We start from the raw sequence: 16,901 nt of genomic DNA on the forward strand, positions 1-16,901 counted from the left end.
CTGGTTTATTTTCTTTTGGGTTGCTAATGTTTTGATGTGTTCCCTACAATTTTTAGTCTCTTGTGCATAATAAATAATTTTAACATTGATATTTTGGGGTTTTTTTTCCCCAGTCATCCTGTTCAGCTGAACCTGCCAACCTGAGGAATGCCAGGAATGCCATCCTGGAGGAGCTGCCCCGAATTATCAACACCATGAGCCTGCTCTGGAGTGTCATCAAGAGGGAGGACTCCCAAAAAAGACCAACTGACTTCTTTGGGACAACTAAAGGCTCCTCTTCAGTCTACTTTAAAGCAACCAAAGTAGGAGCTCTTTTAAAAGGCTGATTTTTTAATCTCCTCATCCTCCCCAGTGCTTTTTACATGGAGTTCTTTTATTGTTCTTTTGTTTTTACATTGTTCTTCTATTTTTACTGGTGTGGGATTTGGTTTCACTGCAGCTGCTCATTTCCCTGGGAATTAAACATACCCTATTTTCTGTATATCCTGGGAAAAGAAATAATATTTTATTAACCAGGAGCTGCTCTTTGCCTTACATTAATAATTATTTTCCTCCCTTTACAGACACTAAGAACAAAAATATTGGAGTTTCTGAATCCCTTGACAGCACACCTTGGAATCCAGCTGATGGCAGCAACTGCAGCAGTGTGGAACAGCAAAAAACCTCACAGGAGTCACAGTAAAACCAAGGTGAAGCTAAAGAAAAGCAGCCTTTTATTTCCTATATAAAAGCAAATGTTACATTTATGTGGTCAGTTCTCAACTCTGTTTGTTGATTCTTTGGGGTTTTTTAAATAGGACTGGAAAAGCATCAGGACTACAATTAAACCTCAATAAATAATCAAATAAAACCCACATTGTGGGTTTAAATCTGAGAGTAAAAGCCATTTTTTATTCAATACTGGATTGCAACTGGCCAATTATACTTTAAAGCTCATGGATCAGCTCAATCTCCAGAGAAAATGAGAGCTGTGTTCTCTGGAACTCATTATTTATTCTGGGGAGAACTTTTCCTTTCCTGCCTTCACTGGGGCAGAATCCAGTTGGTTTCATGAGGTGTTGGGAGATCTTTAAATGGCAAGGGCTGGCTTTGATTTTGCTCTGTAATTTACATTTCATTTTGAAATGTCTGTGTTTTGTTTTGTTTTCTCTTGTCAGATTCTCCCAGTGGCCAGTGCATCCCAGCTCGTTCTGGTGGACTTAATTTGTGCCCTGAACACCCTGAAAATTGACACCATATTGTGTCTGGTCAAAGAGGTGGTCAAGAAACCAGCACAAATCAAGGGGGAGGAGGTATTAAATGCTCTACATTTTTTAAACAGCTCTTTTACAAAACCAAATCTACCAAGCATTAAGCATTTTTCTAATAGTACACAAACAAAATGTTTAAAAAATCCTTTAATCCTAATCAAAAACCAAAACAAATTAAAAACCCATTTCCATTAATAACCTAAAGCAGAAAGAATACTTATATCTCCACAAGTTCAAAACCAAAATAAATTCCAGCAAAGAACATAAAACCATATCAAACACAAAAACATGTTAAAAACTCTGAAACCAAAAAAGAAAACACACAAACATAAACCACACAAAAATTACAACTAAAAACAAGCACCTCTTACTTCACATACAAAAACTACAAGCATAAAATTAAATCTAATATCATATTTATTTATTTTCATTTTATTTACTCTCAACAATAGTTTTACCCATTAATCAACCAAAACCAACATTAAAATAACTTTAACCAATATATCAAACTTAAATACCATCTATTTAACTCATTCAAACCCTAATAAATCATTTTAAACTTATTTAATCAATTTACCAATACCAAAACCCATTCCTCCACATCGTGCACAACTGATTATAAATCCCTCTAATAAATAAAGTATTTAAACCACATTCCTTCCTTAAACATCCTTTAAACGCCAAAAATTAAAAAATCCTTAGTTCTATAAAAAGGAATTTTTACATAAATTCAACATTTTTATGCTTAAAATATAAATATGTAATATGAAATGTGTTATATAAATACATTAAATAAATAAACATAATAATATAAATAAATATATGTATAAATAAATATAAATACAGAAATATTCAATCTAGAACTTATATTATATTATATTATATTATATTATATTATATTATATTATATTATATTATATTATATTATATTATATTATATTATATTATATTATATTATATTATATTATATTATATTATATTATATTATATTTATTATATATATTATATTATATTATATTATATTATATTATATTATATTAATTATATAACTAATATATAAACATAAGTAATTTTTCTATTTAGTTATTAAAAATAAAATATATATAATATTGTAACAAAACAAAACTGGAAGCAGGAGGATAATTCCATTTTCTCAGTGTGTTCCAGGCTGGATGTGTTTCAGTGTGTCTGAAGCACTCTTAGAAGGGTTTGCTTTTAAATGTGGGATTGCTCTTTGCTCCTGAAGAAGTTTTGGTTTCCAGATTGTGTCTGATCCACAACAAGCAGATAATTTAAAATATATCAGGAGATGGTGATGGAACAAAGGGAATGGCCTCCTCTCCCTCACAGGGAACAAATTCTTCCCCAATATCTGAAACAAAAATAACAAAAATAACAAACCTTCCATCCAAAGCAGAGGTGATGAAATGGGATAAAAGCCTCTGCTCTGGAATTCTCTGTGGCTGCATTCACTGAATTGGGTAACTCACTGCATGCATGGACAAGTAAAGGATGTTTAGGGCAGGAAATATTTAAATAAGATTTGAAAAAATTTTAGAAAAATTTTAGAAAAAACTGTGCTTCCCTTCTTGGGAAAGGGAACTCCTTTCCTTGAGCCACCAGAGCATTTCAGCAGGGAAATAAATCAGTTTTCTCTTCAAGTCACTGACTATCCAAAAGAAAATTTGCAAGTGAAGGGCACTGCAGGCTTTGCTGAATGGGCAAACACAAACAGATGTGTTGGAGCCCTGGGCACTGAGAATTCCAGCCTGTCTGTGCTGCCAGGCACCGACCCCCAGAGAACACTGCAGTGACCTGAGGGCCTGGAGAAGCTTCCAGAATGGAATGACAGAACTGGGATTGTGGGGGTGCAGTTTGGGGGGATAGAAGTGTGTGATATCACAGGGTGGGAAACTCAGAGTTGGAGGGTTTAGAATATAAAAATATATATACAGAGAGCAAGATGGAGGTTTTAGGGTGGAAGCTGCTCCTCCTTCTTCACCTTCTCTTTCTTTTCCTTCTCCTTCTCCTCCTTCACCTTCTTCTGGGTGTTTTTGTGCAATTCCATAAAAAATTCCCCATTGCTGACTTCGAGTGATTATTTATTAGGTTAAAAGTAAAAATAATTTAAGTGTCATTTCTAATTAGATAGTTTAACCTTAAAAATCCTTGTAATGCAAGATAGTTAACCATTTTACACCTTGCTACAGAACTCACTGCTGTGAGACTGTAACAGAAATAAGAAAAAAGTAAACATCTAATCCTAAACACAAAATAGCATCTCAAGTACCTTCGGTCCCAATTCCAACAGAAGTAGAAAAAAGAAGACAAAAACCAGCATATAATGGTGTTTTGTGTGAGCAATAAAATATTGATTAGTTTTGTTTTGTAAAGTTGTATAGAGATATATAAGATAAAGATATAACTTATTAATAATATTATTTGGTTAGGAGTATGAGGAAATATTAGAGCAAAACAATGTATGTAGTGAAGAGGAAATTGGTAATAATTAGGAATAAATGAGATAATATATATAATTAATAATATATATGAAATGATATCATTAGAAAGTACTATAGTTAAAAAGTACTAAAATGAGATTTTGGGAATAAATCCTTCCCTGGGAGGGTGGGGGGTGGCTGGGATGGAATTCCCAGAGCAGCTGTGGCTGCCCTGGATCCCTGGCAGTGCCCAAGGCCAGCTTGGATTTTCTTCTTCCTTCTGATAACAAATAAGTGTGGGTTTGCTTTTCTTTTTCAGAAATCCTCTCTGGTGGATATCCCAGTGCTGCAGTTCAGTTTTGCTTTCATTCAGAGGTAACTGAGTCCTGAAAGAGAATTTTCTGTTTGACTCCAGCGAGGGAACAGCCCCTATTGCCATTTTTCTGTCCTCTGATCTCCATGTCCCAGAACACTTCTCTGCAGGAAATGTGTTGTCCCCTGGTTGTTGACACACACACAGAGTGCCAGGGCTGTCACACTGACACTCAGGAAGGGCAGGGCTGATCCTGAAGCTTTTAGGCCACCAAGTTCCTCTTATTTGTTGATTTTTGTTCTTTCTGTAACTCTGCCTTCACTCAGGTGTGCTTTGCTTTTATTTTTTTTGGCAGACTCCCTGTCCCAGCCCTGCAGGAGAACTTCCAGCCCTTGTTAGGGCTCCTCAGAGAGTCTGTGCAGCTGAACTTGGCTCCTCCTGGCCACTTCCTTCTGCTCAGGTACTGTGGGAGAGAGCAGAGGTTCCACTGAGGGTTTGGACCGTGCCATTCCTAACTGAGGGTGCTCCTCTCTGCCCACAGCATCCTGAATGACTTTGTGACAAGGACACCCACCCTGGAGAACAAAAAGGACCAGAAAGACCTGCAGGTACAGAGGGTTCAAATGCACCTTTTAGTTCCTAAAGCTGGCATCGTGGAAGGGCAAGTGGAGATGGCCTGATCTGTGCTGGATCTGAATCCCTGTGCTCTGCGAGTGCCTGCATGTGCATCCACCCATTTTGGCTGAGGCCTGGGGAACAGGACAGACTCAAACACGAGAGACAAACAGAATTTTATCCCACATGCTTGAAATCTTTTCAAAGCTTTTTTTTTTTTGTTATTTTTCTCAGAACTCAGCTGGTAACACAAGTGCTGTGTCCTGAGTTCACAACCTGTGTGTGGATATTGAAATCTCCAAGCTGTCTAGGAAAATTAATGAATCCTTGGAGCTCCCAGCTGGGCTTGGCAATGGCAATGGCTCTGAGCTCAGCTGTGTAAAGAAAGGAGCAGAGCAGGATCCTCCTCCTGTTCTGCCTTATTTCACCAGCACAGTTTGAACACTGCTTACCTGGCTGGTTTGGGTTTCATGTGCCAGCAAAGAAATTCAATCTCCCCTTCTGCTTCAGAGTCTTGCCAGTAAAATGACAGAAAATGTCATTTTCAATTCAACCTTGCTTTGATTGAATTTGGTTTCATTGCAGCTCCTCATGTCCCTGGGAATTAATCATGCCAATTAAATATCTAATGCCACTTTGGTTACATTACAGGAAGTGACCCAGAAGATCCTGGAGGCTGTGGGGACCATTGCTGGCTCTTCCCTGGAACAGACCAGTTGGCTGAGCAGGAACTTGGAAGTGAAAGCTCAGCCTCAGATTTTACCAGATGAATTCAACATGGAGGATGTCAATGGTAACTTGACTTTCCCTGGCTCCTGCTGCTCCCTGTCCTCTGCTGCAGGCAGTGAAGAGCATGAGGTGTTTGATGGTGTGTGGTTTGCATGATTTCATATTTCATGAACACCAATTTGCACATAAATGTTCTGTTTGGGCAGCAGATAAGGAATCAGCATTTAAACCTGTCTGAAGAGAAAACTTGATTATTTTGCTATTTTTTAGATACATCAGTGGCACCATCTTCAATGGTTTCTGCCTCTGCTCCTTCAATCTACAGTGTCCAAGCCCTTTCTCTCCTGGCAGAGGTCAGTGGGGCCCTCTCATCTGTGGGGTTTTTAAGCTGGGGACCTCATGGCCCTGCACAGCTCCTGAAAGGTGCCTGTGCTCAGCTGGGCTGGGCTCTGTCTGCAGCAGCACTGACACAGCCAGAGCACACAGCCTGAGCTGCACCAAGGGAAATACAGGCTGGAGAGCAGGGAAAAGGTTTTGCAGCAAGGGTGAGAAAGTTCTGGAATGGCTGCCCGGGGAGGTGGTGGAGTGCCCATCCCTGGGTGTGTTTAACAAAGCCTGGATGTGGCACTGGGGGCCAGGGCTCAGCTGAGCTGCTGGGGCTGGGCTGGACTCGATGGCCTTGAAAGTCTTTCCCAACCCCAGGGATTCTGTGAATTCTGCGAGGAGGATTTCCCTGATAGATTAAACAGGAGTGCCAATCTTTTGGGGGCTGTTCCATTGCACAGATTTCCAGCCTGAGCCATGGCTGGAGCAGCAGTGGCAGCTGTGTGTGTGCAGAGCTCCCTGTGCCCTGTGCAGGTGCTGGCCTCCCTGCTGGACGTGGTGTACCGCAGCGACGAGAAGGACAAGGCCGTGCCCCTCATCTCCCGCCTGCTCTACTTCGTGTTCCCCTACCTGAGGAACCACAGGCCAGTCTCTCCCTGCTCCTGCCATCTTCCTGCCCTCATCTTTTTGTTCTCCCTTGTTTCTCCATTCTCTGTTCCCATTCTAATGGGTTTGAGCTGGGTTTGAGCAGAGTTTCCCCCAGGAGCTGAACCTGTTGTTGTTGGAGTTCTGGTTGCCCCCCCTGGGATTTTGGGTTTTGCTCAGATCTCCCCTTTCTGTGCCTGTCAGGGGATGGGGATGGGGCAGCAGAGCATGGGCATGTCCCAGGATCCGCCAGGAGGCAGGAAAGCATCATCTCTCCCTATCCCCTCCCTGGTTTTACTCACAAATGTGGGAAAGATGGATGTTACCCAATGGGGACACAGGGCATGGAATCCTGGAGTGTTTTGAGTTGGAAAGGACCTCAAAGCCCACCCAGTGCCACCCCTGCCATGGCAGGGACACCTCCCACTGTGCCAGTGTCCAACCTGGCCTTGGGCACTGCCAGGGATCCAGGGGCAACCCCAGCTGCTCTGGGAATTCCATCCTAGCCTCTCCCAGGGAACAATTCTTTCCTAAAAATCTCATTCAAACCAACCCTTTTGTGAGCTGGAATCTATTTTTGAACTTTAAAAAAGCCTGTATTGATCAGTTTTGTCCTGTCCCCCAGTGCCTACAACATTCCCAGTTTCCGTGCTGGTGCTCAGCTGCTCAGCTCCCTGAGTGGATACGCCTACACCAAGAGAGCCTGGAAGAAAGAAGTGCTGGAATTGTACATGGATCCATCTTTTTTCCAGATGGACACTTCCTGCACTCAGTAAGACATGGAATTGCAGCACTCCAAACTTGTATTCTGAATTTCCAAGGAAAGGCTTTAAAGGAGAACACTAACATTGGGAAGAAAATTCCATTTAGTTCTTTCTTATGGAATGGGATAATGTTAAAAATGGGTCCCAGCACTAATTCTGCTCCAGACAAGAGTCTGCACACAAATCCTGCCTGGAAACTGTTTCCTTGTATGGAAAGTTTGACCCAAATCATTTCTGAGGTGAATCCACACCTCAGATTTCCCTGGATATCTAATTCCTTCTTTCTCTCCTGCAGCTGGAGATCCATCATTGATCATCTCCTCACACATGAGAAAACCATGTTTAAGGATTTGATGAGTAAGTGTCGAGCTGCTGATCATTTATTTCTACCTCAATTTGAAATCTATTTGCATTTGAGCCATTTGGGTGCATTTTTATTAGACTGATTTATCCATAAAGTGCTGACTGTGCATAATTGATCATTTTGGGAACTTGATTCTCAGCTAAAGCTGAGTTAAATCTGGACTTTGATCATGTCTAAAACACACCAGAGGAGGTTTTGCTGTAGAGGTGCTTCTGTTGGGTTCCCACATTCACATTTTGCTCTAATTTTGAGGTGTCCATGTATGACCTTTTCCAGGAGGTTTGGCAAACTCTGCAGGTGTCTGCCATGAGCTGTGCAGCGCTGCAGTGCTGTGACCTCTACTTCAGGCTCCAGGAGAGTGTGGAAGAACAAATCCTGGGGAAAAGGGTGGGATGAGACCCCTTAAATTGGCCTCAAGCACCTTTAGTCTCTTTTTCATCCTTTCTAAAACAATAATTGTGTCACAACACAAGACAAATTTTATTACCCAAGACGAATTCACGGTCAGTGACCCAGGAGAGTTTTTTTTCTGGAAGATTTCAGGAGCCAGGGATGATGCCCAGCCCCAAAGGCAGGCAGTTGCTGTGGGGTGGATAACTGTGCTGTGTTGCAGCCATGCAGAGCAGTGCCCTGAAGCTGTACCCCAGCTGTGAGCAGAAGGCCATGCTGCTGAAGCGCCAGGCGTTCGCCGTCTTCAGCGGGGAGATCGACCAGTACCACCTGTACCTGCCCCTGATCCAGGGTGAGCCTCCCTCCCTGCCCTTCCCTGACTGCAACACGAATCCCTGTGGCCACAGAGGCCCCTGCATCCCTGGCAGTGCCCAAGGCCAGGCTGGATGGGGCTTGGAGCAGCCTGGGGTAGATGAAGGTGTCCCTGCCCCTGGACCTGGCTGATCTTTAATGTCCCTCCCACCCCAAACCATTCCATGACAGAAATTCTGTAAGAAAGCAAAGTCACCTCTTTACCAACAAGTGCTTCAGGGTTTTTTTAATTTTGAATAAAATTGATGAATCTCTGAGTTCCAACAGATAAACAACCTCAGCAAGGAAAGACAGGAATCTTGGTTTCAAGGCATTTGTGTGATATTCTCATTCTCTGAACAATCCCTTCACCCAGGATTTTTCTCCTGGGAAGCTGAGGAGCCTCAGAGAAAAGGAAAACAATTCTTATCTCATTTGCTTCTGCTGTGCTGTGCTCATGTGGAATGTGTTTGGGGATTGTTCACCCACAGGTGATTGTTCCATTGCATTCTGCTGGGAGTTGTTTTCACTCTTTGGCCAGTCAGGGCCAAGCTGTGTCAGGGCTCTGGAGAGAGTCACGAGTTTTCATTATTATCTTTTCAGCCTTCTGTAAGTGTCCTTTCTGTATTCTTTAGTATAGTTTAGTATTCTTTAATATAATATAGTGTCATAAAATAATAAATTGTCCTTCTGAGAACATGGAGTCAGATCCATCATTCCTCCCTGCCACAGGGCACCCTGCAAATACCTTTGGTCTGGAAATGGGATATTTCATGGCAATCTTCCAGCCACTCTTGACCTCTTGTTCTCCTTAAATGCCAGTTTGGATCACATTTTGTGCACCACAAACCCACTCAGGCTTTGTCTGAATTATAACTCAGTTAATACAATAAAAAGAACTCAGCTCAAAACTGATGATAAAGTAAAAATTGTCTTTTGCCACCGTCCACAAGGTGGAGAGGAACCTTTCAGAAGGAGTGACAGGACAAGGGGGATGGCCTTAAACTGCCAGAGGGCAGGGCTGGGTGGGATCTTGGGAATGAGGAATTGTTCCCTGGCAGGGTGGGCAGGGCTGGGATGGAATTCCATCCCTGAATCCCTGGCAGTGCCCAAGGCCAGGCTGGACACTGGGGCTGGAGCAGCCTGGGACAGTGGGAGGTGTCCCTGCCATGGCAGGGCTGGCACTGGGTGGGCTTTGAGGTCCCAAAGCATTCCAGGATTGCACACCTGAATTCCCAAAACAACACAAATTCAGGAAAATGCTGCTTTTATTTCACTTTTTCCCTCTTTTATGCTTCCCCCAGAACGCCTGACTGAGAACCTCCGTGTGGGCCAGACTTCTCTGGTGGCTGCCCAGATGTTTCTCTTCTTCAGAGTTCTCCTGTTGAGGATTTCCCCTCAACATCTCACCTCGTTGTGGCCAATCATGGTCACAGAACTGGTAAGAAAGAAGAAGTTTTGAGCCTTTAAAAATAAAATTCTATTTGAAAAAAAAATTCCATTTGAAAAAAATCAGCCTGTGGTTTTCCCAGTTTAGCATTTTCCTCCTCCCTGCCTGGGAATGTTTCCACAGTTTTACATTAATCTGATAATTTGGGGGGGAAAGGTAAATTGTCATTAGGAAATTCCTTCTGGATTAATTTTGGTGTTGCTAATGGAATCTTTTGCTCGAATTATTAATTTGTTACATGTCATAAAGGTCCCTTTTCAATGTAAATCATCAATTTTAGTTGGGATTGAGTTGTGTGAACATTTCAGCATCTCAATAATTATTTCTTTAAAGATCCAGACATTTCTACAGCTGGAGGAAGATTTAACTGAGGAAGAGGAACCAGCAAAGTAAGAGCTGCCATTTGAGAGACTTCGTTAAAATTAATTAATTCATTCTCTGGGATAGGGAGGAGCCAACAGGACATTTTGCTATTATATGTTTATTTTTCTATTACTGCTAAATCATAATTTAGATTTTTTTTTTTTAGCAGCTAAAATAGTGATATGCTTAAATATAAAAGTACTAAGTATTAATTGTGTACAAAAAGAAATGCAAACTTGGGAGTTGAATATTTTAACGTGGTGCCATTTTTTGGCATATTTGAGATTATTTTGCTGCTACAGAGCAAAAATAAAATAAAAATACTCATACAAGAGCCCCATGCAGAATAAAAATGGTTTGTCCAAGAGCTCCTTTGTGTAAATGTGAGCATTCCTCTTGTACTGACTGAAAAACCTTGGGTGGATTGGAGTTTGAATGGGACTTTTTTAAATTGAAACACAGGAGCAACAGCAAAATCAGCAAAGCCAAAGGCTCAGGGGCTGAGATCCAGCCCAAGGAGCTGTGCCTGTACCTGGCAGCCTGCAAATTCCTGGACACAGCACTTTCCATCCCCCCTGACAGGATGCAGCTCTTCCAAATGTGAGTCCTCTTCTCCTCCTGTTCCTTTAGCCTTTGAAAGAATTCTGGTTTCCTCAAGATTTTGTTTTGCCTTCCCTCAGTTCCTTTAGGAGTGGTGGTATTGAATATATGCTGATAAATATGGTGATAAATGGGATTTGGGAGATGAATTTGGTTGTGGTGTAGGAGGATTTCCTCATCCTCATTAGGAGATTCCTGAACTTGGAAAATTGGGAGAGGAGAAAGGTGAAGATTATTTTCCATCTGCACACACTTGTGAAAGTTTTGGAGCTGGTTGTATTTAAATATTGACAAATTAGTAATGTAATAATTCATTAATAGCAAAGAAGAACATTTATGACAGATTTTTGTAGAAACAAGCCGTGATGCACTAAAGTAGGCATGATCCAAACAAGGATTTTCACCTTTTTAAGGAATCAATCCATTTATTCCAGGTACAAATGGGCCTTTGTGCCAGAGGTGGACACAGAATCATCTCCTGTCACCTCCCACCTGGTGGAAAACCACCAGGAATGCCAACCACACATTGTGAGGATCATGGATCTGCTCAAGATGAAATATGGGGTAAAGAAACTTCTCACTTTTATTTTTTAATCCATTAATTTACTTTTCCAAACAAGATTTTTAGTTACTCAAGAGATTTTTAGATATTCCCTGTGAGGAAGAGGAAGAGCAGCTATGGCTGCCCCTGGATCCCTGGCAGTGCCCAAGGCCAGGCTGGATGGGGTTTGGAGCAGCCTGGGGTAGATGAAGGTGTCCCTGCCCCTGGACCTGGCTGATCTTTAATGTCCCTCCCACCCCAAACCATTCCATGATAGAAATTCTGTATGAAAGCAAAGTCACCAATTTTCCAACAAATGCTTTGGGATTATTTTAATTTTGAATAAAATTTGTGTATCTCTGAGTTGCAACAGATAAACAACCTCAGCAAGGAAAGACAGGAATCTTGGTTTCAAGGCCTTTGGTTTGGAAATGAGATTATTTCATGGCAATCTTCCAGCCACTCTTGACCTGTTGTTGTTCTCCTCCAATGCCAGTTTTAAAGTTACTGAAGGGATTTTTAGATATTCCCTGTGAGGAAGAGGAAAAGGCTGCCCAGAGCAGCCGGGGCTGCCCCTGGATCCCTGCAATGTCCAAGGCCAGGTTGGACAGGGCTTGGAGCACCCTGGGACAGTGAAGAGCTCATGGATGAGCTGGATGATCTTCAAGGTCCTTTCCAACCTTTACCTTTAATAAATCCCAGCTTTTTTTTTCCTTTCAGGACCCAAAGCACCCCGAGGGAGCTGCCAGGCCTCCCAGGTTCCCGCTGCTGAGCCTGCGCGCGGTCTCCAGCATCACCCAGCTGCTGCCCTTCTTCCAGACCCTGTGCTGGGCGTTCACAGCCCCTGGCACTGACCCCCACAATTCCCAGCCCTCTGCAGCTGCCCCCGTGGATCCCCTGGGCAGCAGCAGCAGCAGGGTCCTGCAGCAGCTGGAGGACAGCGTGGAATGCGATTTCCTGGAAAATCTGGAAAGTTGAGCCTCACCTGGGACACTCCTGCTGCATCAACCACAGGGAAAGCTTGGCTGAAATTCCGTTTTTTCCCCTGATTTCCTGCTACATTTTGGGATTTCTCTTCAATTATTCAGGAGCTGGTGGTAAAAAGCAGGAATCTCCAGTTGCTGTGGTGGGGAAAAAAAGGCAGTTTGGTGGGAATTTCTCAGAGTTTCCGTGGTTTATTTGTTTTCTGTGGGAAGGATTAAAGACATTTTGTAAATAAGGGAAGAATATTTTGGACTTGGTGGAAGTAGCAGCTGCCCTGGGACTTCTCCAGGACTTTAAAGTGCTTTTGGAACTGTGTCCTGAAGAAAAATAGAAGGAAAATCCAATATTGCATGTCAGTGTACAATCAGTTTGCAGCAAGTCATTTCCTGAGGTGAAAGCCCCTAATTTGACCTAAATTGATCAAATTCTAAAAAAAAAATCCCCAATTTCCTCACAAATGGATTGTCTGAGTCTCAGCATTGTGCAAAGAGCTGCAGCTTTGCCCTGGCTGTAATTTCAGCTCTGTGCTAGAGCAGCATCTTCAGGCTTAGCAATTCCTAACAAATCAGAAATGTGCATAAAACACAAACCTATGCAGGAACATTTTGTAATTAGCATTACTTGAGGGGTTTTTGATTTTAATTCATTGATTAAGACATTTAAATTCATATTTTTTAAATTAAAAACTTTTGTTCTTTCAGTGACTCAGGTGGCTGCAGCTTCTGAAATGCAACTAAATGAAGATAATGCTGTAAAAATAGAAATTGCTTAACTAAAATGAAAATAATATTCTTTTTTTGTTTGTTTGTTTTTGTAAGAACATTTTTTGTACAAAAGAATGTATTTGGCTGTTCCTGGATGGTGAGAGAGGTAGAGGGATCATCCCAATGATTTTCCTAAGTTAAAAAGGACATGGGAAAAATTTGATTGGGAGTCAAGAATTTCTTTTTCCCAAACTCCCATAACAACAAGGGAGGCTTCTCTGCAGTGGGTTTTAGGTACAGATGGATGAGATTTTCATCTTGGGTTTATAAACTAAAATAATGAAACATCCTTTTCTCTCACACTGGAACACTGTACAAAAATAACAGCACAATAGGCTTGTGCTAAACTTATTTAAATCCTTTGCATTTTTACAATGAAGGAAGTGGTGGACTGAGGTGTGGTCATTAAGAATGTGAATTATTTCTAATAATATAATTTATTAATGGTCTCTAATGCTGTTGGAATGAGCACAAATGAAAAGTTACCCTTTGAAAGCATTACTTGAATGTTGGAGCAGGCCACTGTTAAAATGTTGGTGTTCATTTCCTGCCTATCTTCAATATTTTCTATGGATAATCTGAATACTCAGGATGGTTTGGTACTTTTACTTTCAGTTTCCTGCTGGTTGCATTCCATACTGGGATATTTCCCTTAAAGTGCTGATAAAGAAGAGCAGGGTTAGATGAGATGTTGGGAGGGAATTCCTGGCTGGGAGGGGCTGGGATGGAATTCCCAGAGCAGCTGGGGCTGCCCCTGGATCCCTGGCAGTGCCCCAGGTTGGGCTGGAGCAGCCTGGCACAGTGGGAGGTGTCCCTGCCATGGCAGGGGTGGCACTGGGTGGGCTTTGAGGTCCCTTCCAATCCAAACCCTTCCAGGATTCCAGGATTCTGTTATCCCATGATTCTATCCAATGGCTGCTAAAAATCTAAGATAACTTTTTGTCATCAAACTGCTTTCAGTGGCATCAGACATTTAAGAGATTTGCAGAATCCTTCCACTTCAGAAAAAAAAAGTTCTTTAAAATTTAGTATCCAAGCAGATCTTTTATAATTATAAATAACATGTGAAAAAGGAGGAAAGGGCTTTAACTAAAAGTCCTGTTTGAGTGCTGGAGGGGCAGAGTTCCAGAGGCCCAAAGGGGAATATTTTATTCCTTTATTACTGTTCCATGTGGGACTAACTGTGGTTGTTTTCTCCTGCTGATAAATCCACTGAGGAGCCACAGCAGGGCTCTCCTGCCCTGAGCTGCTCCTACCAAAGCAGAACAACCTCACTGGCCATGAATCTGGAAATGTTTTTGCCTGGAACTCCAGACATTCTCTGCTTTTCCAGGGCAGGAAATGCTTTTGCTTTGCTGTGATTTTGCTTTTCAGTCTAACCAAGCTCAGCTTTGTCTTTCGGACACTTCAGCTCCGATACAGCAGAGCCACAGTGCTCAGAGGGAGACCTGGAAATATTCCAGAGGATTTCACTGTCCTGAAAGAAAAAATCAGGAGCTGCAACCAAGGTAAACTGCTGAAGAGCAGCAGGACTTGAAGTGTAGAGCATTAATTGATGGTTGTGTATCCCATACCATACATGAATGTAATTCTTCTATTAATATTAAATGTTATTTTGCAATGCCTTTTCAAATGCAGTTCTTATTTTTCAACATGCCTTCACTGCTCACTCAGCAATTTTAATTTTTATCTGACTCTGGAAAAGCTCCCAAATTCAATCACAGAGAAGATCTCCAAGATCATCAGTTCCCAGCCCCATGGCCACCTTGTCCCCAGCCCAGAGCACTCAGTGCCACCTCCAGGGCACACCTGCAGGGATGGACACTGCAGAGCTCCCTGGGCAGCCTCTGCCAAGGCCTGAGCCCCCTTTCCATGGGCAAATTCCTGCTGAAAATCCCATCTCAGGGGATGAGGATCCCAGCAGCAGCACCCTGCTGGCCCCTCCCCTGGGAGAGGCTGTGCTGCTTCTCCCTTCCCCACTCATCCCACCTCCTGCATCCCTGGCCCTCACAGCCTGGAACTGTCACCCTGAGATCCCTGTCCCTGCCTGGGCCAGGCTTTGGGGAGCTGTGTCTGGCACAGGGAGCTGCTGCAGGGATCATGGATTGACCCTGGATGGAGGGAGAGACTTCCCAGGAAATCAGCAGCTGCTGCTGCACAACTCCAGGCTGAACATTTTCACATATCCAAGGGAATGCCCAGGAAGAAAACTTTCCTGTTCATCCAGAGGGAAGAAAGCTCTTCTGTACCATGAGCTTTAACACCTCAGCTGGAGGAGTGTGGTTTAAATGACTGTGGGGTAGTTTTAGTTTGAGATTGGGTGGAAATACTGATTATTTTAGTGGTTTTTGTTTGTTAATTTGAGATTTTTTGGTTAATTTATTAATTACTGTGGTGGGTTCAGTGTTGGTTAAATATTAGTGTGCTCACTAGAATGTATTTACTTATTTTTTGCTTTGATACAGGATTAGGAGAAAGTTTAAAAGGTTTAGAAGGTTTAAAATTTTAAAAATGTATCAAAAATTTATTAACAGTAACTAAAAGAAAGAGTAATAAGAATCAGAATAAAATCTTTAGGATACTTTTCTTTTTCTTATAACTTTTTCTTTTTTACTGACAATGTAGAGAAAAAGAACCTAAAATTTCAGTCAGTTTACTACTTCTAAAATAGTCTTTTTTAGTTTACTTAGGGAGAGAAGTCCCTCTTGGTAGTGTTATGGAGACCTCTCTACAAGAAAACAGTTTTCTTGTGGTTCTCTTTATGAACAGCAGCCACCCAGGGAAATTTGTAATTGTGAAATCCTTCTCATTTTTTATAAGTTTTGTTATAGTTGTGTTTATGGGCTGTGCTAACTTATGGGGTAGTGTTTTAAAGATGAGTAGTTTAAAGGTAAAGGTTCTCATTATCTATCTCTGAAATCATCTTCTTCTTGGGGGTAGAGTATCTTCATCACTCTTCTTTCTCTGTGTTGCATTCTCAGAGGATCACAGTTACTTTAACATTATTAAAACATGTTTAACATGTTACTTTACCATCTGTTTATTTTGGTGTGGAGGCTACACTGAGGGAAAGCTCTGCTGCTCCCATTTCACCCTTCCCTGTACCCAGGGCCTCCCCTGGAACGTTGTGTGAGGGATGGATGGGGATGTGCCAAACACCGAGAGCTGAGGAGCCATCCAAGGATTGCTGTGAGGAGATAACAACAGGGTGTGCCTGGGGAAGGGGCCACGAGGAGGTGGGACAGTAATTTCTGGGACAAATGTTGTTCTTCTGGCACAGGGATGGGGACAGGGAGTGTCAGACAAAATTCCCAGATGCTCCTCTAGGGTCATCCTGCTCTGCTCCAGGAGACAAACTTGGCTGATGGGGTCAGAGAAGAGAATCCCAGAATCATCAAGGCTGGAAAAGACCTTTAGGCTCTGTCAAGATCCACTTATTAAAGTTATTAAAAATGCCTCTGCCTGAATTAAGGTGCAAACAAGACCATATGCCATGACAATAGTAGGGGTTTGTTATAAATGATCGAATCTGCACCTGCTTATATCCCCAATATTTTGCCTGAGGCCTGAATAACAGGATGTCCCTTGTGTTTCTTCATATGTAGAATTGGAACATAGGGATGTAAAAGTCAGTCCCAGTGTTTCCACAACCATCTAGGTTCTTTCTGGATGTTCTTTTCACATGGATAACCAAGTCCATTCGGATGCAAAAGGCGTGCCTCGATGTCTGTATAGCTGTGGTGGTGCCTGTGCTTCGGGACAACTTTCTCCTGAATGGCTTAATCTTCTCAGGGGAAGGCTTCATTCTTAAGCTAAAGACTTGATATTATCTTTAGTGGTTGGGAACTGACTGAATAAAAATAGGACTATGCTCCCAGCCGGAGTGGTCAAGGGCATGCGGTGGATTCATGTAATATTTTATAGATACACATATTTACTTATAGCATGAATTAACCATACATCTATAACAGGTTTATCTGATAGTAAATATGAGACAGAAAATAAAGAGAGAG

General features: G+C 42.1%; 1 protein-coding gene across 2 annotated transcripts in view; it reads left to right on the forward strand.

Annotated features, from left to right (window-relative positions):
• The window catches only part of DOP1B (DOP1 leucine zipper like protein B), a 61,162-nt gene extending 46,681 nt beyond the window's left edge, over nucleotides 1-14,481 (forward strand). For both annotated transcript variants that reach the window (XM_084223519.1, XM_084223520.1), the window contains exons 21-37: nucleotides 114-302; nucleotides 564-689; nucleotides 1,158-1,292; nucleotides 4,011-4,066; nucleotides 4,360-4,464; nucleotides 4,546-4,612; nucleotides 5,271-5,412; nucleotides 5,619-5,701; nucleotides 6,207-6,316; nucleotides 6,943-7,089; nucleotides 7,377-7,438; nucleotides 8,059-8,187; nucleotides 9,491-9,627; nucleotides 9,970-10,025; nucleotides 10,462-10,599; nucleotides 11,034-11,163; nucleotides 11,861-14,481. In XM_084223519.1, coding sequence (XP_084079645.1) covers nucleotides 114-302; nucleotides 564-689; nucleotides 1,158-1,292; nucleotides 4,011-4,066; nucleotides 4,360-4,464; nucleotides 4,546-4,612; nucleotides 5,271-5,412; nucleotides 5,619-5,701; nucleotides 6,207-6,316; nucleotides 6,943-7,089; nucleotides 7,377-7,438; nucleotides 8,059-8,187; nucleotides 9,491-9,627; nucleotides 9,970-10,025; nucleotides 10,462-10,599; nucleotides 11,034-11,163; nucleotides 11,861-12,118 — 2,070 coding nt within the window. In that variant the 3' untranslated portion in view covers nucleotides 12,119-14,481. The remainder of the gene's footprint in view (nucleotides 1-113; nucleotides 303-563; nucleotides 690-1,157; nucleotides 1,293-4,010; nucleotides 4,067-4,359; nucleotides 4,465-4,545; nucleotides 4,613-5,270; nucleotides 5,413-5,618; nucleotides 5,702-6,206; nucleotides 6,317-6,942; nucleotides 7,090-7,376; nucleotides 7,439-8,058; nucleotides 8,188-9,490; nucleotides 9,628-9,969; nucleotides 10,026-10,461; nucleotides 10,600-11,033; nucleotides 11,164-11,860) is intronic.
• The last annotated feature ends 2,420 nt before the right edge of the window (nucleotides 14,482-16,901 follow it).

The sequence above is a fragment of the Fringilla coelebs genome, assembly GCF_963513975.1.
Source record: "Fringilla coelebs genome assembly, chromosome: 2".
Classification (NCBI taxonomy): Eukaryota; Metazoa; Chordata; class Aves; order Passeriformes; family Fringillidae; genus Fringilla; species Fringilla coelebs.